Source organism: Loxodonta africana, chromosome 7, assembly GCF_030014295.1.
Source record: "Loxodonta africana isolate mLoxAfr1 chromosome 7, mLoxAfr1.hap2, whole genome shotgun sequence".
Lineage (NCBI taxonomy): Eukaryota > Metazoa > Chordata > Mammalia > Proboscidea > Elephantidae > Loxodonta > Loxodonta africana.
In genome coordinates, this window is record NC_087348.1 from 125029907 (window position 1) to 125055023 (window position 25117).

At 37.8% G+C, this 25117-nt stretch overlaps 1 protein-coding gene across 1 annotated transcript in view; it reads right to left on the reverse strand.

The window, feature by feature from the left end:
- Positions 1-17754: 17754 nt before the first annotated feature.
- The window catches only part of LOC100661933 (caspase-1-like), a 47906-nt gene continuing 40543 nt past the window's right edge, over positions 17755-25117 (reverse strand). The window contains exons 15-18 of the mRNA XM_023554706.2: positions 22242-22385; positions 21496-21605; positions 19894-19997; positions 17755-18073 (exon numbers count right to left, since the gene is read on the reverse strand). Coding sequence (XP_023410474.1) covers positions 19899-19997; positions 21496-21605; positions 22242-22385 — 353 coding nt within the window. The 3' untranslated portion in view covers positions 17755-18073; positions 19894-19898. The remainder of the gene's footprint in view (positions 18074-19893; positions 19998-21495; positions 21606-22241; positions 22386-25117) is intronic.

Consider the following 25117-nt stretch of genomic DNA (forward strand, 5'->3'; position numbering starts at 1 on the left):
AGCAAGAACTGGCACCCCACAGCACCAATTCCCTGGCGTGACTAGTGGTAGCATTTGGGACATAGTTTCTTCAGCAAGAGAGAGCAAAAAGCACGTAGTGTACTCACACCTCTGGATTCAGAGAACAGCACTCTTGGCAGAGGGTACGTCCTTGCCTCTAATTTACTGTGTGAAACAAAGACCAGCCCTTTGAAAAGAACTCTCACCCATTTATCTGATCCCTCTTCCCTCTGCCCCAGCCCCCAAGCCAACTTCAGAGGCAGTCACTCTCCCTGGCCCTGAAATAGGTCCTGCTGTGTGTCCTGAGCCATCCTCCTGGCCTTGGAAAAGGAACAAATTAAGAAAGAGGGAAAAAAATAATCTTCTGGCTCTCCTAAGCTGGGAATGCAGAACAGAAGCGGCTACTTTACCTGGGCACAAGCACAAGTGGTCCATGAACTTTGAATGCCTTTTACCCCTGCATGGACCTGTGTGGACCCATTTCAGCAGCTTAGGCCCTTGTTGGCACAGTGCAAAGGTGTATGTACCTGAGGTCTAATTTCAACTGTTTCAGCTGTGTGGTGGACAAGTGGGTTTTTGACATTTGATACTGCTCTACCTATTAAGCAGGGTCCTCACCTACCCACATCAGGGGCCTGAGGACTGGTGGCTCCACCCATGCCACCTACCACCGACGACATGGGTGCAAGAATAAATTGTTGCTCCCAGTCCTTATAGCCAAAAACATTGGGTGCCCATTGTCTGGCTGCAGAGCCCACCCACCTGTGCAATCAAGGGAACTGGGACACGGTTTCCTCACAGACACTCAGGAAATGGTTGTCAGCCACCTGCCTAGCTCAGAGTGTGACCCCCCCCAGCTGCAGCCAGATACCTGTGCCTACACCAATCACCCCTGTTCCTCTAAGACTGTAAGTGAGAGCTTGCACCACAAACTTGGAGGCCAACTACTTGGACACCTGACCTGAATCCATACAAGAAAAGTGAATGGACTCCTGGGGTCATATACGTGGTAACTACTCTAGCCTCTGGTGACAGGAAGTTAGAGTATAAAAGGTGAAAATAATCATCTAACTCACTCAAACAGCCTATTTGGGCATATCAAAACAAAACAAAGCAATAAGCTAGGACACAGTAGGCAAACATAAAATAAAGCAATACATTAACTTATACATGGCTCAAAGACAACAGTCAATATCAAATCAAATAAGCAGATCATGGTTGCTTCAAAAAGCTGCCAAAACAAAGATTTAAGGAGTCTTCTGGACAAAGATATATTCCTGGAATTACCAGAGGTAGAATACAAAAGATTAGTATTCAGAACTATTCAAGAGATCAGGAAGGAAATGAGGCAAAAAGCGGAACAAGCCAAGGAACACACAGATAAAGCAACTGAGGAAAATAAAAAAGTTATGCAAGAGCATAATGACAAATTTAATAGGCTGCAAGAATCCATATAGAGACAGCAAACACAAATTCAGAAGATTAACAATAAAATTTCAGAATTACACAACTCAATAGAAAGTCAGAGGAGCAGAATTGAGGAACTGGAACTTAAAATTAGTGAGATTGACATAAAAAATTGGCACCAATATGTTCAAAGTAAATTCTGGTGAATAAATTTAAAAAATGGAGAAACTCTAAGAATCATTAGGAAATCTATCAAGAGAAATAGCTTATAAGTGATTGGAATACCAGAACAGGAAGGGATATCAGAGAATACAGAGAGAACTATTGAAGATTCATTGGCAGAAAATGTTCCTGATATCGTGAAAGAGGAGACAATATCTATCCAAGATGCTCATCGAACCTCACACAAAGTAGATCCCAAATGAAAGTTACCAAGACATGTTATAATCAAACTTGACAAACCAAAGACAAACAGAGAATTTTAAGAGTGGCTAGGGGTAAACAAAAAGTCACCTACGAAGGAGAGTCAACAAGAATAAGCCTGGACTACTCAGCAGAAACCACGTGAGCAAGAAAGCAATGGGATGACATATATAAAACCTTGGAGGAAAAAAATTGCCAGCCAAGAATCGTATATCCAGCAAAACTGTCTCTAAAATATGAAGACAAAATTAGGACATTTTGAGATAAACAGAAGTTTAGGGAATTTACAAAAACCAAATGAAAACTACAAGAAATACGAAAAGGAGTCCTCTGGTTAGATAGTCAATAACATTAGATAACAACCCAAAACTAGAACACAGGACACAGTAACCAGATATCAACCCAGATAGGGAAATTACAAAAATAAATCAAGATAAAAAATGCTCAAAACAGGAAAACAACAACATTGTTATGTAAAAGATGACAACATTAAGTCAGTAAAAAGGGACTAAAAAACGTAGTCATAAATCTTTCATATGAAGAGGAAGTCAAGGTGACATAAAGAGATAAAATTTGGCTTAAACTTAGAAGAATAAGGGGTAAAGATTAACATAACCACAAAGAAGACTAAAAATCTTACACATCAAAATAAAACACAAGAAAAACATAAAGACTCAGCAAAAACAAAACCAACTACAATGAAAAAGAGGAAAAGACAATATATAAAGAAAAATTTCAGCACAAAAGAGTAAGTGGAAAAAAGAAACTGTCAACACAAACACACACAAAAAGACATCAAAATGACTGCACTAAACTCATACCTATTCATAATTACACTGAATGTAAATGGACTAAAGGCATCAATAAAGAGACAGAGAGTGGCAAAATGTAAAAACAAACAAACATGATCTATCTATATGCTGCCTACAGGGGACATGCCTTAGACTTAAAGACACAAACAAAAACTCAAAGGATGGAAAAAAATATATCAAGCAAACAGCAATCAAAATGAGCAGGAATGGAAATGTTAATTTCTGACAAAATAGGCTTTAAAGTTAAATCCAACACAATGGATAAGGAAGAAGACTATATAATGATTAAAGGATTAATATTATACCAGGAGGATATAACCATAATAAATATTTACACACCCAACAGTGCTTCAAGATACATAAAACAGACTCTAACAGCACTGAAAAGTGGGGTAGACTGCTCCACAATAATAGTAGAAGACTTCAACACACCACTTTTGGTGAAAGACAGAACATCCAGAAAAAAGCTTAATAAAGACACAGAAGACCTAAATGCTGCAATTAACCAACCTGACCTCATAGACATATACAGAACATTCTACCGAACAGCAACCAAGTATCCTTTCTTTTCCAATGCACACGGAACATTCTCCGTAACAGACCACATATTAGGTCATAAAGCAAGCCTAAACAAAATAAAAAATACCAAGATATTACAAAGCATCTTCTCTGTCTATAAGGCCGTAAAAGCAGAAAGCAATAACGAAGAAACAGGGAAAAGAAGTCAAACAGATGGAAACTGAAGAACACCTTGATCAAAAACCACTGGGTTATAGAAGTAATTAAGGATGGAACAAAAACATTCATAGAATCCAACAAAAATTAAAACGCTTCCTATCAGAACCTTTGGGACACAGCTAAAGCAGTGTTCAGAGGTCAATTTATAGCAATAAAGGCACACGTCCAAAAAAAAAAGGCCAAAATTAAAGAATTCTACAACAAGAACAAATAGAAAGAGAGCAACAAAAGCACACCTTGGGCAACAGAAGAAAGCAAAAATTAAAAATTAGAGCAGAGTTAAATGAAATAAAGAACAGAAAAGCAATTGAAAAAGTTAACAAGACCAAAAGCTGCTTCTTTGAAAAGCTCAACAAAATCGATAAACCTGTGGCCAAACTGACAAAAGAAAAACAGGAGAGGAAGCAAATAAACAAAATAGGAAAAGAGATGGGTGATATCAGAACAGACCCAACTGAAGTTAAAAGAATGATAACAGAATACTGTAAAAAATTGTACTGTAACAAATGCGAAAACCTGGAAGAAATGGACAGATTTCTAGAAATACACTACCTACGTAAACTAACACAAACAGAAGTAGAACAACCAAATAAACCCATAACAAAAACAGATTTAAAAGGCAATTAAAAACTCCCAACAACAACAAAAAGCCCTGGCCCTGACAACCTCACTGGAGAATTCTACCAAATATTCAGAGAAGAGTTAACGCCATTACTAAAGGTATTTTAGAGCACAGAAAAGGATGAAATACTCCCAAACTCATCCTATGAAGCCAGCATATCCCTGATACCAAAACCAGGTAGAGACACCATATAAAAAGTAAAACTACAGATCTACATCCCTCATGAACTTAGATGCAAAAATCCTCAACAAAATTCTAGTCAATAGAATTCAACAGCATATCCAAAAAAATTCAACATGGCCAAGTGGGATTCATACCAGGTATGGAGGGATGGTTCAACATTAGAAAAACAATTAATGTAATCCATCATATAAATAAAACAAAATAGAAGAGCCACATGATCTTATCAATTGATGCTGAAAAGGCATTTGACAAAGTCCAGCACACATTCATGGTAAAAACTCTCAGCAACATAAAAATAAAAGAGAAATTCCTGATTTATAATAAAGAGCATTTATACAAAGCCAAAGGTCAACATTATCCTAAATGGAGAGAGTCTGAAAACATTCCCCTTGAGATCAGCAACCAGAAAAGAATGCCCTTTATCACTTCTCTTATTCAACATTGTGCTGGAGGTCCTAGCCAGAGCAATTAGGGTAGATAAAGAAATAAGGGGCAAGGAAGAAGTAAAAGTTCTCTATTTGCAAATATATGACCTTATACACAGAAAACCCTAAGGAATCCACAAGAAAACTGTTGAAACTAATGGAAGAGTTCAGCACTGCCAGGATGCAAAGTAAACATGCAAAAATCAGTTGGATTCCTCTACACCAATAAAGAGAACTTCGAAGAGGAAATCACCAAATCAATGCCATTTACAATAGCCCCCAAGAAGATAAAATACTTAGGAATAAGTCTAACCAGAGACTTAAAAGACTTATACAAAGAAAACTACAAGACACTACTGCAAGAAACCAGAAAGAACTACATAAGTGGAAAGACATGCCTTGCTCATGGATAGGAAGACTTAACATTGTAAAAATGTCTATTCTACCAAAACTGATCTATATATACAATGCAATCATGATCCAAATTCCAATGATATTTTTTAAGAAGATGGAGAAACAATTCTCCAACTTCATATGGAAGGGAAAGAGGCCCCGGATAAGTAAAGCATTACTGAAAATGAAGAACAAAGCTGGAGGACTCAGAGTACCTGATTTTAGAATCTATTATACTGCCACAGTAGTCAAAATAGCCTGGTACTGGTATAATAAAAGATACATAGATCAATGGAACAGAATTGAGAATCTAGACATAAATCTATCCACATATGAGCAGCTGATATTTGACAAAGACCCAAAGTCTGTTAAATGAGGAAAAGATGTCTCTTTAACAAATGGTGCTGGCATAACTGGATAACCATCTGCAAAAAAATGAAACAAGACCCCTGCCTCACATCATGCACAAAAATTATTTCAAAATGGATCAAAGATCTAAATATAAAATCTAAAATGATAAAAATCATGGAAGAAAAAATTGGCACAATGCTAACACTCCTAAAAAATGGCATAAACAGTATACAAAACATAACTAAGAATGCACAAACATTAGAAGAGAAACTAGACAACTGGGAGGTTCTAAAAATCAAACACTTATGCTCATCCAAAGACTCCATTGAAAGAGTAAAAAGACTGCCTACAGGCTGGGAAAAGGTTTTTGGCTATGACGAATCTGATCAGCGTCTGATCTCTAAAATCTGCATGATACTGCAAAAACTCAACTATGAAAAGACAAATAACCCAAATGAAAAATGGGCAAAGGATATGAACAGACAGTTCACCAAAGAAGGCATTCTGGTGGCTAACAGATACATAAGGAAATGTTCACAATCATTAGTCATTAGAGAAATGCAGATCAAAACTACAATGAGATACCATCTCACCCCAACGAGGCTGGCATAAATCTAAAAAATACAAAATAATAGATGTTGGAGAGGTTGTGGAGAGACTAGTATACGTATACGCTGCTGGTGGGAATGTAAAATGGTACAAACACTTTGGAAATCGATTTGGCACTTCCTTAAAAAGCTGGAAATAGAACTACCATACGATCCAGCAATCCCACTCCTTGGAATATATCCGAGAGAAATAAGAGCCTTTGTACATGTTCATTGCAGCAGTTTTTACAATAGCAAAAAAATGGAAGCAAACAAGGTGCCCATCAATGAATGATTGGATAAAAAATTATGGTATATTCATGCAATGAAATACTAGGCAATGATAAAGAACAAGATGAATCCATGAAACATTTCATAACATGGCAGAATCTGGAAGGCATTATGCTGAGGGAAATTAGTCATTCTCAAAAGGACAAATATTGTATGAGTCTACTTTTTTTACTATTATAAGAACTCAAGAAAAAGTTTAAGTGCAGAAGAAAATATTGTTTGATGGTTACAAGGGTGGGGAGGATGGGAGAGAGGTAATCACTAATTAGATAGTAGACAAGAACTATTTTAGGTAAAGGGAAAGACAACACATCGTACACGGGAGGTCGGCATGACTGGACTAAACAAAAGCAAAGAAGGTTTCTAAACACAGTGAAATGCTTCCAAGGCCAGAGTAGCAGAGACAGGGGTCTGGGGGCCATGGTTTCAGGGGACATCTAGGTCAATTGGCATTATAAAATCTTTTGAGAAAACATTCTGCATCCCACTTTGGTGAGTGGCATCTGGGGTCTTAAATGCTAGCAATTGGCCATCTAAGATGCATCAATTGGTCTCAACCCACCTGGAGCAAAGGACAATGAAGAATACCAAAGGCAAAAGGTAAATATAAGCCCAAGAGACAGAAAGGATCACATAACCCAGAGACACCATCAGCCTGAGACCAGAAGAACTAGATCATGTCCAACTACCACCGATGACTGCCCTGACAGGGAACACAACAGAGAATCTCTTATGGAGCTGGACAACAGTGGGATGCAGACCTCGAATTCTTCTAAAAAGACCAAACTTAATGACCTACAGAGACTGGAGGGACCCCAGAGGCTATGGTCCCTGGATCCTCTGTTAGCCCAAGATTGGGTCCATTCCTGAAGCCAACTGTTCAAACAGGGATGGGACTGGACTATAACCCCCCCAAAAAAACCAAACTCAGTGCCGTCGAGTCGGTTCCGACTCATAGCGACCCTTTAGGACAGGACAGAGTAGAACTGCCCCACAGAGTTTCCAAGGAGCACCTGGGGGATTCGAACTGCCAACCCTTTGGTTAGCAGCTGTAGGACTTAACCATTACACCACCAGGGTTTCTGGACTGGACTATAAGACAGAAAATCATACCTATGAGGAGTGATTTTCTTGGCTCAAGTAGACCCACGAGACTATGTGGGCAACTCCTGCCTCGAGGCAAGACGAGAAAGCAGAGGCGGACAGGAGCTGGTTGAATGGACACAGGGAATACAGGGTGGAGAGGAGGAGTGTGCTGTCACGTTAGGGGGAGAGCAGCTAGGGTTACACAGTGAGCTGTGTATAAGTTTTGTATGAGAGACTGACTTGATTTGTAAGTTTTCACTTAAAGCATAATAATAAAAGAATTGGTGACACAATGTGAAGCATGTAACCAATGTTATTGAACTCTTCACCTGGAAATTTTGAATGGATGCATGTTTGGTTCCGTGTATGGCCAGCAAAAATCAATAAAATATGTTTTTTACAATGTCTCATTTAGTATATGACCCAAGCCTTTTTGTATATTCGCTTTTGTTTTCCCTGGAGGTTCTAACGGCCTTTCTTTGATTTTCACTGTTTGTCTTTATCATATCATCATTTTTTTTTCCAACTCAGTCATAACTTATGTTCTACTTAATCTGTTTGTTTTCCTCGTTGCCTCCCTCAGAATTCTACATATTTCTAGGCTAGATCCAATGTGTCGCAGGTCCCTTGTCTTCCTTTTAGTGATTGGTCTTCTCATTTGTTACTAACAGAAAAGAACTTTCAAATCGTCTACCAACTTACCTTTACCCGATTCCATGTTCTTTGCCTTCTCTCCTGTAATTCTGTCTAAGGCATAGCTATCACTTTTTATTATGTTCACTCACTCACAGCTACTGAAGTCATTCAACAGTAGGCCCACTATTATTTCGTTATTTTCCCGCTTAACCAAATCATTGCTATAACAGGATCAACACTTAAAATGTCTTCATCTTACAAAAACAAATAAGCCAAAAAACTTCTCATGCTCCCACTTCCCCACAACTCTTCAAGAGTTGCTTATGTTTATTGTCTCCAAATGCTTTTTATTCTCTCTTGAAAATGTCTCAATGACAAAAGCTGATGTAACCAATGACCTCTACATTGCCAAATTTAATCGTCAATACCCAATCAGTAACTTTGTTGAAACATTTAAGAGCCATATTTGAACCTCTTTCCCGAAACTCTTCCTTCACTTACCATTCAAAATTGCCACCCTTTTTCTTGGTCTCCTATCGCTGGCTGCTGCTTCCAGTATTCTTTGACATTTGATTCACATTTTTAGATCTCTGCTCTGTGTACTCTCATTTACTTAGCAGCCTCATCCAGCATCTCAGTTTTCAAAACTCTTTACATCTAAGATGTTAACTAAAAATTTAAAAGTCCAGACACTCCTAACCCCTGAATGCCATGTTCACATGACCAGTGTCTACTGGACATCCCCATTTGAACACCTTGTTGGCGTGTCAATCTTGACCTGTACAATGATAAATGATAAACCTGCCACGGCGGAAAGTGTTCTCCATTTTATTCTTCCAGTTATTCAAGCCAATGTCATCCTTCCAGTTACTCAGAGTAGAACAATTTCTCTTTCTCATAACTTTAATTCAGTTGGTTTTACATTCAAAATATGAAGATTCCTCACTACTCTCACTTCTATCATCCAGATATGGGCCACCATCAATCCTGAATTGTTGCAAATAGCCTTCCAAGTACTCTTTCTGCTCTGCCTGGGTCCCAGCATCCCCAGTGGTATCTTAAGCCAGCAGCCAGAGTGATCCTGATAAAATGTTAATCATTTAAGTAATTCTGCTGCTCAAAACTCCCCAATAGCTTTCTATCTTAGAGTAAAAGTGAAAGGCCATTTATGTGTATGATCTGGACTTCTCTGATCTCATATCCTAACCCTCCCCTTTGCCCATGGATTTCAGGCACACTAGCATCTTTGATGCTTTTCAAACACGCTAAGCACATCCCTATCTCAGGGTATTCCTATTTCCCTATCTCAGAGTATTCCTATTTGCTTTTCTTTCTGCCTGGAGTGCTCTTCCTTCATGTATTTCACGCCTGCCTCCCTCTCTTTCTTTAGATTTTTCTGCTGATATACCCTCCGCTATTGCATCGATTCCGACTCTTGGTAACCCTATAGGACAGAGTAGAACTGCCCCATAGAGTTTCCAAGGAGCATCTGGTGGATTTGAACTGCCAACCTTTTGCTTAACGGCCATAGCTCTTAACCACTATGCCACCAGGGTTTCCATTCTGCTGATATATCTATGTTAATTTTGTATCTATTCATTATCCCTCTTTCCGCCATTAGCCTGCAAACTCCATGAGGACTGTGACTTTGTCTGCGTCAGTCTGTGCTTGATATTCAATGTCTGGCAAATACTAGGTACCTAATATGATATGATATGCGGGTTGACCGAATGAATGGATATTTTGTTGACTATATGCACTATAAAAACCTTCAACTAGTCTCTGCTGCGTGTCTTCTACCATTGTATAAAATGCATTTAATTGCTATCATATTAAATGTATTAATCATTTTTATGCAATGTGCTTTCTGAATCTTGTTAAATTTTTTCTTGAAAATCTCATGAAGATATTGTCCTGTGCCTTTTTTCCTCCCTCTTTCCTAAAAATTTAAAAACTTTTTTTTTTTCACGTTTAGGTCTTTAGCCCATCTGGTATATTATTTCATGTATGGATTGAGGTAGGACAAATGTATTTGATGCATTTGTGTTAACGTCTGTGTACGCATTTCTCTAAAAACTGATTCTTGAATTTTTTTTTACCTCTGCCACATGCTAAATTCTGTATTGTTTAGTTATGTTGCTGCTGTTGTTAGGTGCCATCAAGTCAGTTCTGACTCATAGAGACCCTATGCACATCAGAACAAAACACTGCCCACTCCTGCACCATCCTCGCAATCAATGGTGGGCCATCCTTGCAGCCATCGTGCCAATCTGCCTCTTTGATGGTCTATCTCTTTTTTGCTGACCCTCTACCTTACCGAGCATGATGTCCTTCTCCAGGGACTTTTCCCTCCTGAAAACACGTCTAAAGTGCCTGAGGCAAAGTCTTGCCATCCCCACTTCCAAGGAGCGCTCTGACTGTATGTCAGTGAAGACAGACTTGTGCATTCTTCTGGGGGTCCGTGGTATGCTCAAATATTCTTTGCCTACACCATAATTCAAAGACATCCATTCTTCTTCAGTCTTCCTTAATCCATACCGAAGGCTGTAATCTTTGATCTTTCCCAGTAAGTGCTTCAAGTCCTCTTTACTTTCAGCAAGCAAGGCTGTGCCATCTGCATATCACGGGTTGTTAATGAATCTTCCACCAATCTGATGCCGTGTTCTTCTTTATATGGTCTAGCTTCTCAAATTATTTGCTCAGCCTACAAATTGAACAAGTATGGTGAAAGGATACAACCCTGACACACACGTTTCTTAATTTTAAACCATGTAGTATCCCCTTGCTCTGTTCAAACAACTGCCTCTTGGTCTATGTACAGGTTCCCCGCGAGCACATTAAGTGTTCTGGAATTCCCATTCTTTACAATATCATCCATGATTTGTTATGTTCCACAAATTGAATGCATTAGCGTGGTCTGTAAAACACAGGTAAACACCTTTCTGGTGTTCTCTGCCTTTGGCCAGGATCCATCTAATATCAGCAATGATATCCCTTGTTTCACATCCTTTTCTGAATCTGGCTTGAATTTCTGACAGTTCCCTGTCCATGTACTGCTGCAATTGCTTTTGAATGATCTTCAGCAAAATTTTATTTGTGTGTGATATTAACTATATTGTTTGATAATTTCCACATTCTGTTGGATCATCTTTCTTTGGAAGGGCACAAACATGGATCTCTTCTAGTCAGTTAGCCAGGTAGTTGTCCTCCAAATCTCTTGGCATAGATGAGTGAGTACCTCCAGCATTGCATCCATTTGTTGAAACATCTCAATTAGTATTCCGTCAGTTCCTGGAGCCTTGTTTTTCACCAATGCCTCCAGTGCAGCTTGGACTTCTTCCTTCAGTACCATTGGTTCTAGATCATATCCTAACTCCTGAAATGGCTAAATGTCGACCAATTCTTTTTGGTACAGCGATTCTGTGTATTCCTTCCATCTTTTTTTTTTTTTTTTTTTAACGCTTCCTGCATCATTCAATATTTTGCTCATAGAATCCTTCAAAATTGCAACACTAGGCTTGAATTTTTCTTCTGTTCTTTTAGCTTGAGAAATGCCAAGCCTGTTCTTCCCTTTTGGTTTACCAACTACAGATCTTTGCATATTTCATTATAATAGTTTACTTTGTCTTCTCCAGCTGCCCTTTGAAGCCTCCTGTTCAGTTCTTTTGCGCCATTGTTTCTTCCATTCGCTTTAGCTCCTCTACGTTTAATAGCAAGATTCAAAGTCTCTTCTGACATCTACTTTGGTCTTTTCTTTCTTTCCTGTCTTTTTAATGATCTCTTCTTTTCTTCATGTATGATGTCTTTGATGTCTTCTCACAACTCATCTGATATTTAGTCATTATTGTTTAATCCTTCAAATCTTTTCTTGAGGTGGTTTCCAAATTCAGATTGGATATACTCCCAGTGGTATTTTGGCTCTCAAGGACTTGTCTTAATTTTCTTCACTTCAACTTGAACTTGCATAGGAGCAATTGATGGTCTGTTCCATAGCCTCCCCCTAGCTTTGTTCTTACTGATGGTATTGAGCTTTTTCCATCACCTCTTTCCACAAATGTAGTCAATCTGATTCTTGTGTTTTCTACCTGGTGAGATCCATGTGTGTGGTAGCCGTTTATGTTGTTCAAAAAAGGTATTTGCAATGAATATGTCATTGGTCTTGCAAAATTCTGTCGTCCAATCTCAGGCGTTGTGTCTATCATCAAGGCCATATTTTCCAACTACTGATCCTTCTTCTTTGTTTCCAGCTTTCCCATGCCAGTCATCAATAATTATCAATTCATCTTGATTGCATGTTTGATCAACTTCAGACTACAGAAGTTGGTAAAAATCTTCAATTTTCTCATCTTTGGTCTTAGTACTTGAATAATAGTCTTGTTAACTGGTCTTCCATGTAGGTGTATGGATATTATCCTGTCACTGACAGTGTTGTACTTCAGGATAGATCTTGAAATGTTCTTTTTGGTGATGAATGCAACGTCATTCCTCTTGAATTTGTCATTCCCAGCATAGTAGATATGATTGTCTCATTCAAAATGGCCAGTGCTGGTCCATCTCAGCTCACTAATGCCTAGGATATCATTCTTTATGTGTTCCATTTCATCTTTGACAACTTCCAATTTTCCTAGATTTGTACTTCGTACATACTATGTTCTGATTATTAATGGATGTTTGCAGCTGCTTCTTCCCATTCTGAGTCATGCCATATCAGAAATGAAGGTCCCAAGAGCTTGATTATATACATGTCATTAAGGTCAACTCTACTTTGAGGAGGCAGCTCTTTCCAAGTCATATTTTGAATGCTTTCAGACCTGAGAGGCTCATCTTCTGTCACTATATCAGATAATATTCTCTGCTATTCATGAGGTTTTCATTAGCTAATTTTTCAGAAGTACCCTGCTAAGTCCTTCTTCTTAGTCTGTGTTAGTCAGAAAGCTCTGCTGAAACCTGTCCACCAAGGGTGACCCTGATGATATTTGAAATACCAGTGGCAAAGCTTCCAGTCTCATGGTAACACAAAAGACACTACAGTATGACAAAATGACAGACTTGTAGTGGATTGCTCAGTTATAACCTATATATTCTTTTTTCTCCATGTCTATTTGTCTACCCATACACCAGCTGACAGAACTTTGGTATAGCCTTGATTTTGGTTGGATTGCTTCCTCTCCCACACCCACCCTCACTTTTTATACAGATATTCTTTTCTCTTATTGTTGTTAGTTGCCACAGAGTCAATTCCAACTCACAGCAAATCCATGTCTGCAAAGTAGAACTGCTTCATAGGTTTTTTAAGGCTGTGACCTTTTGGAAGTAGATCCCCAGGCCTGTAGTCTGAGGCACCTCCAGGTGGGTTCAAACCACCAACCTCTTGGTTAGTAGTTGAGCACTTAACTACTTGTACCACCCAGGAACTCTTTTGCTTACCTAGTCTTCTTCTTTCATCTTCCAAATAGTATAAACAACTTGGTAAGTGTACCATGAGTTGGACTCAACTCCTCAACAACTAACAACAAATGTTCAAGAAAAGATCCTGGTGGATTTTCTTTGGGATTCTGTCGAGTTTATAGATTAATTTGAGTGGAAATTTTGAAAAGTTTACATTTATGTGTCTTCCCATCTATAAAGGTTGTCTATCCCTCATGTGGAAACCCTGGTGGCGTAGTAGTTAAGGGCTACGGCTGCTAACCAAAGGGTCGGCAGTTCGAATCTACCAGGCACTCCTTGGAAACTCTATGGGGCAGCTCTACTCTGTCCTATAGGGTCTCTATGAGTCAGAATTGACTCGATGGCACTGGGTTTGGTTTGTTGGTTTATCCTTCATGTTAGTTAAATGTTGATGTATGTCACTCAAAGATTTCTTTAAATATTTTTTCCATATATACTTCGCAACTTTTTGTTTAGAATGATCTTTAGGTATCTTAAGGTGTTTGTTGCTATTGTGAAGAAAGGCTAAAAAAAGCAAAAGCTGTAATTGGCTTTCTTTGAATACTGGAATGCTGTTAAATTCTGCACATTAATCTTAATTCTTCCAAACTGGTAGAAAATTTATTATTATTTCTGAGATATTTTCAATGAAGAAAATCACATTATCCAGGAATAATGATAATTTCACTTCATTTCTTCTAAACTTTCTTATTTCTTTTGGTTTCTTCATCTGGAAATTCTAGTACAAAATTTAATGGATATATCTTTGACTAGGATTTTATTTAAAGGTAATGCTTCAGTATTTCTGCATCAATAGGGCTATAAACCCAAAAAACCAAACCCACTGCTGTCAAGTCGATTCCGACTCATAGCGACCTTATAGGACAGAGTAGAACTGGCCCATAGAGTTTCCAAGGAGCTCCTGGTGGATTCGAACTGCTGACCACTTGGTTAGCAGCCGTAGCACTTAACCACTATGCCACCAGGGTTTCCCAATAGGGCTGTAGGCTTTCTCAGATTAAGGGGTTTCCCCCTTCTATTAAAATTTTGCTGTTAGGCTTTTTAGTAAATACATATTTTTAGATTAAGAAGTACCGCCTTTTTATTTTCCTGGGATTTTTATTCTCTTTTTATTATGGATGAATTCAGAATATTATTAAGTACCTTTCTAAACCTCTTAAAATTATCACATTCCCCTTTAACTTTATTTTGAGGAATGGTATTGTTTTTAAATATTGTTATTGTTATTGTACTGTATTATATTGTTATTATGAAACTGCAATTCCATTCTTAGAGTAAATACCACCTGGCCAAAAATATTAATTTAAATACAGCTGGATTTGGTTTGCCGATGTGTTATTTAGTGTTGCATCAGTGTTCTTGTGATAGAAACCCCCCCCCCCAAAAAAAAAAAACCTCAAGCCAGTTACCATCGAGTCGATTCCAACTCATAGTGACCTTATAGGACAGAGTAGAACTACCTCATAGAGTTTCCAAGGAGCACATGGGCGATTCGAACTGCCAACCTTCTTGTTAGCAGGCATAGCCCCTAACCATTATACCACCAGGGTTTTCTCTGTGATATAAGCCTGTGTTTTTCCTCTACTTCTCTAGTTCTTTCAGTTTTATATTAGCCCTATGTTATGGATTGAATTGTATCCCCCAAAAATATTTGTGTTAATTTGGGTAGGCCTTATGATTCCTAGTATTGTGTAATTGTCCACCGTTTTCTGATTTTCCTATGTGTTGTAAATCCTATCTCTATGATGTCGATGAGATGGGATTAGTGGCAGTTATATTAACGAGATAGGACTCACTCTGCAAAATTGGGTTGTGTCTTGAGCCAATCTTTTGAGATATGAAAGACAGAAGTGTGCAGAGAGACATAGGGACTTCATACCACCAAGGAAGCAGTGCTGGGAGCAGAGCACGTCTTATGGACCTGAGGTTCCTGCATGGAGAAGCTCCTAGACCAAGAGAAGATTGATGACAAGGACCTTCCTCCAGAGCCAGCAGAGGGAGAAAGCCTTCCCCTGGAGCTGGCCCCCTGACTTTGGATTTGTAGCCTCCTAGGCTGTGAGAGAATAAACTTTTCTTTGTTAAAGCCACCCACTTATGGTATTTCTGTTATAGCGCACTAGGTAACTGAGATACTCTATAAAATGATTTAAGATGTTGACTCCTTCTACTATCTGAAAGTGTTTATATAAAGTAGAGCGTATCAGTTTCTTAGAAGTTTAAAAAAAAGATTCCTTTACAACTATTTGGACCTGTTAAATATTTTGGGTTGATTTGACCAAAAACATTTTTTTTAATTTGTTTGTTTACTGATCCATTTGGCTTTTTATTTCTTTTTTGTACTTATTTTGTTAATTTATTTTTTTCTAGAAAATTGTCCATGTATTTCATCATGTAATGTATAGGATTCTTGTGTGTGTGTGTGTTTTAGGTATATATAGAGCTTATCTCTTTTTACGACTTCTGTTTATTTCTAACACTGTCTTTGTGCTAACTCTATTTTTTATAATCAAGCTTGCTGAATGTCCATTATTTGATCTAATTTCTTTTTTTATTTTAATCTTTATTATTTGATTTCTTCTATTTTCTTATTGGTTTAGTATTTTTCCTACTTCTTTAGTTGGATGTTTAGTTCATACATTTTTTTGTTTGTTTTCCTATGTGCATATGTGTGTCTCTTATGTGCCTGTGTGTGTATATATATATATATACTTGGTGATTATATATATGTGTATATATATATATATATATATAATCTCCAACTATTTGGAAATTTGGGGAAGTCTTTATATTAACTGGGTTTATAATCTTATTATACAGTGGTCAGAGAATGTAGCCTATGTAATATGTATGTGCTTTTGTATTCTTTGTGATGTGTCTCATGTTTCCATATGGTGAGGCTAAGCCCAGATCTATAAACACCACGGATCTTTGCAGCGTTACCTCACCCTTTCAATCCAGACTGTCAGTTTCTCTTTGCTCCAGGGAAGCAATGAAGGACAGTGATTAGGAACACAGTTACCAGAGTGCTCCGATACCAGTGTATTCACCAACAAGCTGTGTATGACTTTGAGTTAGTTAAGCGCTGTGTTTTGTTTGGTTGTTTCCTCATCTATAAAACGGATATATTAATAGCAATAACTTCTTGAGTTGTGAGGATTATATTTGTTGCTTATATAAAAAATCTTACAATAATCTTTTAAAAAAATTTTTTTATTGTGCTTTAGACGAAGGTTTACTGAACAAATGTGTTTCTCATTAACCAATTAGTACATATATAGTTTTCTGACATTGGTTGCCAACCCCACAATGTGTCAACGCTGTCCCGTTCTTGACCTCGTGTTCCCCATTACCAGCTTTTCTGTTCCCTCCTGCCTTCTCGTCCTTGCCCCAGTGCTTATGTGCCCGTTTAGTCTCACTTTGTTTTACGGACCTATCTAATCTTTGACTGAAGAGTGAACTTCAGGAGCAACTTTAGTACTGAGTTAAAAGAGTGTCTGGGCCCGTACTTTCAGAGTTTCTCCAGTCTTTGTCAGACCAATAAGTCTGGTCCTTAGAATAGTCTTGATGCACAGTAAATCTATATAAATTTAAATATTATGATTGTATTTAACACTGAGAGAATTCATTTATTTTTTAAGTTCAGTTCAGCTATGTGATAAAATAATTTTTCAGCATTCTATGTGCATGTACATCTTTTTACTCAGTAGCTTAGGTGGCTATGTTCCCCAAATTTCTCTACAAACGTTTCACTCTTCTAGAAATTTAAAAGTTCTCTTTTCCACTGCTGACACTCCCCATCCTCTTTGCTTCCTTTTGTCTAATTATATTTCTATTTCTCTTAACTTATAGTAGGAAGAAAGAATGATGTATTTGAATAATTTCCTAATATCATAAGAGTTTATTGAAGAAAAAAGTTAGGTCAATTTATGATGTAGGCTAAGTAATAAATTAGAGAACTTCTTTTGGACCATTCTAGACTCAGGACTTAATGAGTATGCAAATGAAGAGCTCACCAATTTACAGTTCTTGTCTCTGGGTGGGCACTATCTATTCCCTCTCTATTGCTGGGAATGACCAGTTCTCTTCATCCAGTGAAGGACGGATATTATATGAATCATAAAGCTAGAAAATGCAGTTAGCTTCTTCCATTTCACTTCCATTCATCCACTACATTCATTGAAATTCTATTCTATATTAGAGAATTCAAAAGACACAGTTCTTTAGTTTTCATTTTTATTGAAATACAAAAAGTTAAATAAGCATGCTGTACTGGCGAAGGTGCTTCCTGAGGTTGATAAGAAAGGATGTGGATGAGGTCCGGGCACCAGAGTCCAGCAGAGGTGAGGCTAGGGTATAAACAGAGGTTGGTGGACATTGGAGAACCTGCCTGTTTCTTCTGTCTTCAAGTTCTTTAAAAAGAATATCCCTTGTAGCTCATCTTAACCAAAACCATTCTAGAAAAAGAATTCCAGAAACTATACTTCAGCTTAGACAAGTTAACAAATCAAAAAGCCATCAAACAAAATTACCCTGAGCTTTCTGTGAATCATGCTTTTCTCATTATGCTTATTCTCCAGGAGCAGTAGTGGTTCTTCTTGACTGATAAGACAGTTTTCAAAAAAAAAAAAATTTTTTTTCCACCTGAAAAAAGGACTGGACTGCTTGTGATTCCTGCAGATGAAAGAAAGACCCGAAGGTCAAGATAGTTGTCTTTTGCAGCCTTAAACCCATCCTTCATCGTGATTCCTCTTCTATTCTCTTTCTATGCCCTTGCCACCTCCCTGATAATTCTGTTTCCACCCATGAACCCTAGAGTCTATTCACTAAAGTAGTTAGGATGATCTTTGTAAAACCTAAGCTGGATTATTTCACTTCTCTATTCAAAGCACTTTAGTGGTTCTTATCTCACTCTAAACAAATATTTAAAAAGGTTTACCATGAGATCCCCAAGACCCATGTGATCTGGCTTCTCTCCAACTTTCTGAATGTGTGTCCTGCCACGCTCCCATTCTAATCCTCTTCCTGTCACATTGTGCTCCTGCTGTTCTTTTAACATGTTGAGCACACTTCTGCCTCAGGGTGTTTATACTTGCTGTTCCCTGTGCTAGACTTTTCTAAGCTGTGACGTGAGGTTCACTGTCTCAATTTTTCCAAGTTTTTGTTCTAATTTCATTATTTTCAAAGAAGCCTTTCCTGAATAATCAATCTGTAACAGTACAACATACATCACTCGGTGTCTTCTTATTCCCCATTATTTTTCTTCTTAGCTGTTCTCACTATCTAATACATTTTTATTTGTTTAGGCACTAAGAGTCTGTCTTCACTCACTAGATTGTAAGATTTCTGAGAGCAAAGACTCCTTTTACTTTATTTGTTGGTGTATTCCAAGCATCTACAACAGAAACTGGCTCATGGTAAATGTTAGTCAAGTAAATAATTCAATGCCCATTTGTGGATTATTGAACTAATTAGATGCTGAAAGCCATTTTTATGAGCTATCTATGCAATTGTGTTACTGGGTTTCAAAAACCAGGAAAAGGAGATGATGTGGATAAATAGTTGCAATACTGAAATAAATTTTACTATAAACTATAATGTGAAGTATATTTCCGAGAGTGAGAATATTAATATGCTTATAATTTTTTTATAATGTTATATAAAACTGTTGTGAATAAAATAATTGTTGACTAAATTTTAAAACTCTTAAATGAAAATATTTAAAAATATTTTGACTTTCACAAAAATGTTTAAATGTTAACATGGGTGCTTGAAGTAGTTTCTAAACTGTAATTGAGTACCTGAGAAAAGACTAAGTGGTCTGTGATCTACAGTGGCAAAACAGTCAGAACCAGAGCCTGAATCACCATAAACCTCGTAGTCCAGGATATAGCAGATCCTTGGTGGCACAGCGGTTAAGAGCTACAGCTGCTAACCAAAGGATTGGCAATTCGAATTCTCTGCTGTTCCTTAGAAATTCTATGGGGCAGTTCTACTCTCTCCTCTAAAATCACTATGAGTTGGAATAGACTTGATAGCAGTGGGTTTGGTTAGTTATTTTGGTCCAGCAATGGTGGCCCATTGTTAGTAATGTGATATCCATTATCCAAGCACTCAGAGAACCATAGGCTGATTTCTCCATACTCAAGTATTCCATTTTTCCAAGGTCTAACACGTTTGATAAATCAGTGTGCATGAGTGTGTTTGTGTGTGTAAGACAGAGAGAGGAAGAAACAGAGAGAGGGAGGGAAAAATAATAATGGAAGCATGACTACATTTCTATTTTAAAAATTGTTACTCTCCTTCTTTGTTAATCCCTCGCGGGTTTGGTTTTGCTTACCTCTTTGATTGATTGATTTTATGGATGAAGGAGGGTATCTCAACAAAGAACACTAAGTTGACCCTTCAAACAATCAGTTATCATTGGTCATTGGACCTCATCACCAATATTACTCTCCCATATATTTCATCTGTCAATAAAAACTTATATTTACCATTTTTAATTGCCAGGAAAGAGGTAGAAATATCTTGTCATAGAGAGCCGTTCAATAGTGGGCATCTGGGCTATAACAGTTGGTTTTTCAAATGATTGTTGTACCTAAAACACATAATAAAACAAAAAGTCTCCAGATGAGACATGCCGTTTGTGTCTTGACAGAAAGCATTTTGCACCACGGACTAGAAAATGCTGGGAGTGGAGGGCATTTCTGGGGTTGAGGATACGAAGACCACAGAAATTCTAACTCTCTGCCACTTCCATTCTACTCTTAGAAGTAACTGTGCCAGACTGTTCTTTACCTCAAAATCAACACTTCATGCATCATGATCCAATACCTTTAATCTCCATTTCCTCTATTTTCTGTTTCTGAGAACTGAATCTTAGCTATCCCCACCAAGGCTGATCCCTCAGTCCCCTGAGACTCAAATTCCAGGACTCTTGTAAGATCTGAGCAATAAATAACTTTTATATTGCCCTAACTAAGCTGACCTCTGAAGGCCATTATCATTGGCTGATCAAAGAAATCCAACTTGCCACAAATCCACTATTTTTAGCCTTTTCCCAGGAATATCCTTGACAGCACGATGCTTAATTCTTATTTATTCAGCAGGACTTAACTTACCAAGTTCATATGCACAGAAACACTGATAACTATGATACCATCTTCTCTAATCCCACCAAAAGTAATGGCCCTCTTTTCCCACAGGACTGTTGCTGTTCTCTACAATTTTGAATTTGAAAGCAACCGCGATTTCCTGTGTTCTTAATATCACTCACCTTCCCTCAAAAAAGGGTATAGGAACTGCTCATTCACTCATGTGTTTATTTATTCAATGAGTATTAACTGATGTCTACTATGTGCCAGGCATGGTGAATTACTGAGGAAATCCCAGACTTCATAATGCTTGCATTCTAGTGAGTAAATACAGGTAAAAAACAAACTAATAAAGTATATACTCAATGAGTTGTACAAAGAGGTCTACAGAAAAGTAAATCAAGAAGGAAGGAGAGGAATGCCCCGAGTTGGGAAAGAAACATCAGGTCTTCTCCTTTGGATCACTGCATTCAAAGAATGCCTGTTTGTTTCCTTATTCTTTCTCACAGGTCCCAGGTATTTTTGTTTGTGAATCCTGTCACAATCTGTAATCACGCATTTGCTTGTTGGGCTACTTGCTTAGTACCCATTTGCCTCACGAGAGTTAAAGTTTCAGGGAGTCTGATGTCATGTCTGCCTCATTTCTACCTGTGTCATCAGTATAGCGCCCATTACCTAGTAGGGCACTCAACACATACTGTTGAATAAGTTAAGCAGTGAAAATTACCTCAAAATATTCTTTCCCTTCTCTGAATTTTAAGAACTTACAGGCCATAACATACAAACGTATGTTTTATAGTATTTTGTTCTATTTCAATTTCCAGCTGTGGTATATTGGCATATTCTTTTTTAAACCAGATTTTAAACACACAGATTATAGAGGCTAGGTACTGCTCAACTTTTGCTTATCTAATGAAGTCTGCCATTCACTTGAAAGGTGAATAATAATAAATGCTTCCTGAATGCATAGATGAATGAGTAGTAAAGGAAAGAGAAGATTACCTTCCGAAATACTTCTTCTAGGTGACAGCAACAAGAATATTTTTGGAAGCATGTGATGAGTTGTGAGATGAAGAGAGAACCCTTTTTTGCATCTCTGAAGGACTTGTTATCTATGAAGAGAAAGAGTGATAAGCCCTGGATAAGCCTTCATTGTTTTTGTCATTATTTTTTTTTTTTAAAGCATAGCTTGGGAATTCTCTTGACAGGTTTATGGGAAGCACTTATAAACCTACATTGATTTATTTTCTCATAGGAAAAAAATTATCTGGCAGAGATACCACAGAGGCAGTTTGTCAGAATTGCAGAAGATTGCCTTGTGAATGCATTGTGATCCTTTTGGCTGACTTTCTACCATGTGCCATGCATTCAATCGCTTGTCTTTGAAAAGACACTTGAGAGGTAACTGGAGTCATCCCATTTTACAGAGTAACTAACAGAAACTCAGAAGGATTAAGTAATTTTTCAATATTGACACAGTGAGTAAGCAATAAAATTGGCTGCCTGGTTCCAATGTTCTTTACAGATTATGCTGGGCTGTCTTTCACAATGTAATAGGAAAAAATAGACAAATAGATCCATTTAAGAATATCTGTCCTCACATCACAGATAAAGGAATGTAAAATATATTGGACAGACTCAAAATTTCTCTCAGACTATTCCTGCAGGGGACTTATCTTGATTTTCTAGAACGATTCAGAGGTCACCTCAGGTCCATAAATCCCTATCTGGAACCGACGGTCACATACGTGGTGTTGAGGAGCAGAAAGCAATGAAGTCCTTCTCCACGTGGGCCTTCTGAGTAGCATCCTCCTCCAGATTGTCAAGTGACTGTGAAGAGCTGTCTGCTAAAGCCGCTGGAGAGTCCCTGACCCACAAATCTCCACGGCCTTCTGTAGAGACATGAATTTTCTATATACTTTCTTAGCATTATTATCACAATTGCTCATCTCATTTTTTTCTCATGTTTATTCTAACTAGCTACACACACACACACACACACACACACACACCACTCTGCCTTCTTTTTAGTGTCATTGAGCAATGTGTCAATAAATAGATTGTGGCAGTTTGATAAAACCAGAACAACTCATTTGCCAAGAAGAATAAAAGGGTTAAAGTCTTATCTGCATGATTTCAGTATATAGTTAACAGTTTTTAGCTAAATTATTTCTGCTTTTTTTCTTATATTTGCATTTGTGTTTTTGCAAATATAGCTCTCAATAACCAGTAGGTAATTGAAGGTCAGGAAAAAAAAAAAGTGTCTGTTCTGTTCTTTTGCCCATTTTTTAATTGGGTTATTTGTCTTTTTACAGTTAAGTTTTTGCAGTATCATCAAGTAGATTTTAGAGATCAGGCGCTGATCGGAAACGTCATAGCTAAAATCTTTTTCCCAGTTTGTACGTAATCCTTTTACTCTTTTGGTGATGTCTTTGGCTGAGCATAGGTGCTTGATTAGGAGCTCCCAGTTACCTAGTTTTTCTTCTGCATTTGTTAGCAATGTTTCGTATACTGTTTATGTCATGTGTTAAGGCTCCTAATGTTGTCCCTACTTTTCTTCTTCCATGATCTTAATCGTGTTAGATTGTATATTTAGGTTTCTGATCCATTTTGAGCTTGTTTATGCACATGGTGTGAGGTATGGGTCTTGTTTCATTTTTTTGCAGATGGAGATCCAGTTATGCCAGCACCATTTGTTAAAAAGACTCTCTTTCCCCCATCTAACAGCTTTAGGGCCTTTGTCAAATATGAACTGCTCATAACCCACCCAGTAAAGGGTTTTTTGTCAAATATCAACTGCTCGTATGTGGATGGATTTATGTCTGGATTCTCAATTCTGTTCCATTGGTCCATGTATCTGTTGTTGTACTGGTACCAGGCTGTTTTGACTACTGTGGCAGTATAATAGGTTCTAAAATCAGGTAGAGTGAGGCCTCCCACTTTCTTCTTCTTTTTCAGTTATGCTTTACTTATCTGGGGCCTCTTTCCCTTCCATATGAACTTGGTGATTTGTTTCTCCATCTCATTAAAAAATGTCATTGGAATTTGGATCGGAATTGCGTTACATCTATAGATCACTTTTGGTAGAATAGACATTTTTATAATGTTAAGTCTTCCTATTCATGAGCAAAGTATGTTTTTCCACTTATGTAGGTCTCTTTTGGTTTCTTGCAGAAGTGTTTTGTAGTTTTCTTTGTATGAGTCTTTTACATCTCTGGTAAGATTTATTCCTAAGCATTTTGTCTTCTTGGGGGCCACTGTAAATGGTATTGATTTGGTGGTTTCCTTTTCGATGTTCTTTTTGTTGGTGTAGAGGAATCCAACTGATTTTTGTATGTTTAGCTTCTATCCCAATACTCTGGTGAACTCTTCTATTAGTTTCAGTAGTTTTCTTGAGGATTCTTTAGGGTTTTCTGTGTATAAGATCATGTCTGCTGCAAATAGAGATACTTTTCCTTCTCCCTTGCCAATCTGGAATGCCCTTTATTTCTTTATCTAGCCTAATTCCTCAGGCTAGGACTTCCAGCACAACGTTGAATAAGAGTAGTGATAAAGGCCATTCTTGTCTGGTTCCTGATCTCAAGGGGAATGTTTTCAGGCTTTCTCTACTTAAAGGAGACTTTCAGGTAGCTAACAGATATATGAGGAAATGTTCAGGATCGTTAGCCATTAGAGGAATGCAAATCAAAACTACAATGAGATTCCATCTCACTCCAACAAGGCTGGCATTAATCCAAAAAACACAAAATAATAAATGTTGGAGAGGTTGTGGAGAGATTGGAACACTTCTACACTGCTGGTGGGAATGTAAATGGTACAACCACTTTGGAAATTGCTCTGGCACTTCCTTAAAAAGCTAGAAATAGAACTACCATACAATCCAGCAATCCCACTTCTAGGAATATACCCTAGAGAAATAAGAGCCTTTACACGAACAGATATATGCACACCCATGTTCACTGCAGCGCTGTTTACAATAGCAAAAAGTTGGAAGCAACCAAGGTGCCCATCAATGGATGAATGGATAAACAAATTACAGTATATTCACACAATGGAATACTACCCATCGATAAAGAACAGTGATGAATCTGTGAAACATTTCATAACATGGAGGAATCTGGAACACATTATGCTGAGTGAAATTAGTCAGTTGCAAAAGGACAGATATTGTATAAGACCACTATTATAAGAACTCAAGAAATAGTTTAAACAGAGAAGAAAATATTCTTTGATGGTTACGAGAGGGGGGAGGGAGGGAGGGTAGGAGAAAGGAATTCAGTAATTAGATAGTAGATAAGAACTACTTTAGGAGATGGGAAAGACAACACACAATACAGGCAAGGTCAGCACAACTGGACTAAACCAAAAGCAAAGAAGTTTCCTAAATGAACTGAACGCTTCGAAGGCCAGCGTAGCAGGGGCAGGGGTTTGGGGACCACAGTTTCAGGGGACATCTAAGTTAATTGGCATAATAAAATCTATTAAGAAAACATTCTGCATCCCACTTTGGAGAGTGGTATCTGGGGTCTTAAACACAAGCAAGTGGCCATGTAAGATGCATCAATTGGTCTCAACCTACCTGGACCAAAGGAAAATGAAGAATACCAAGGACACAGGTAATTAC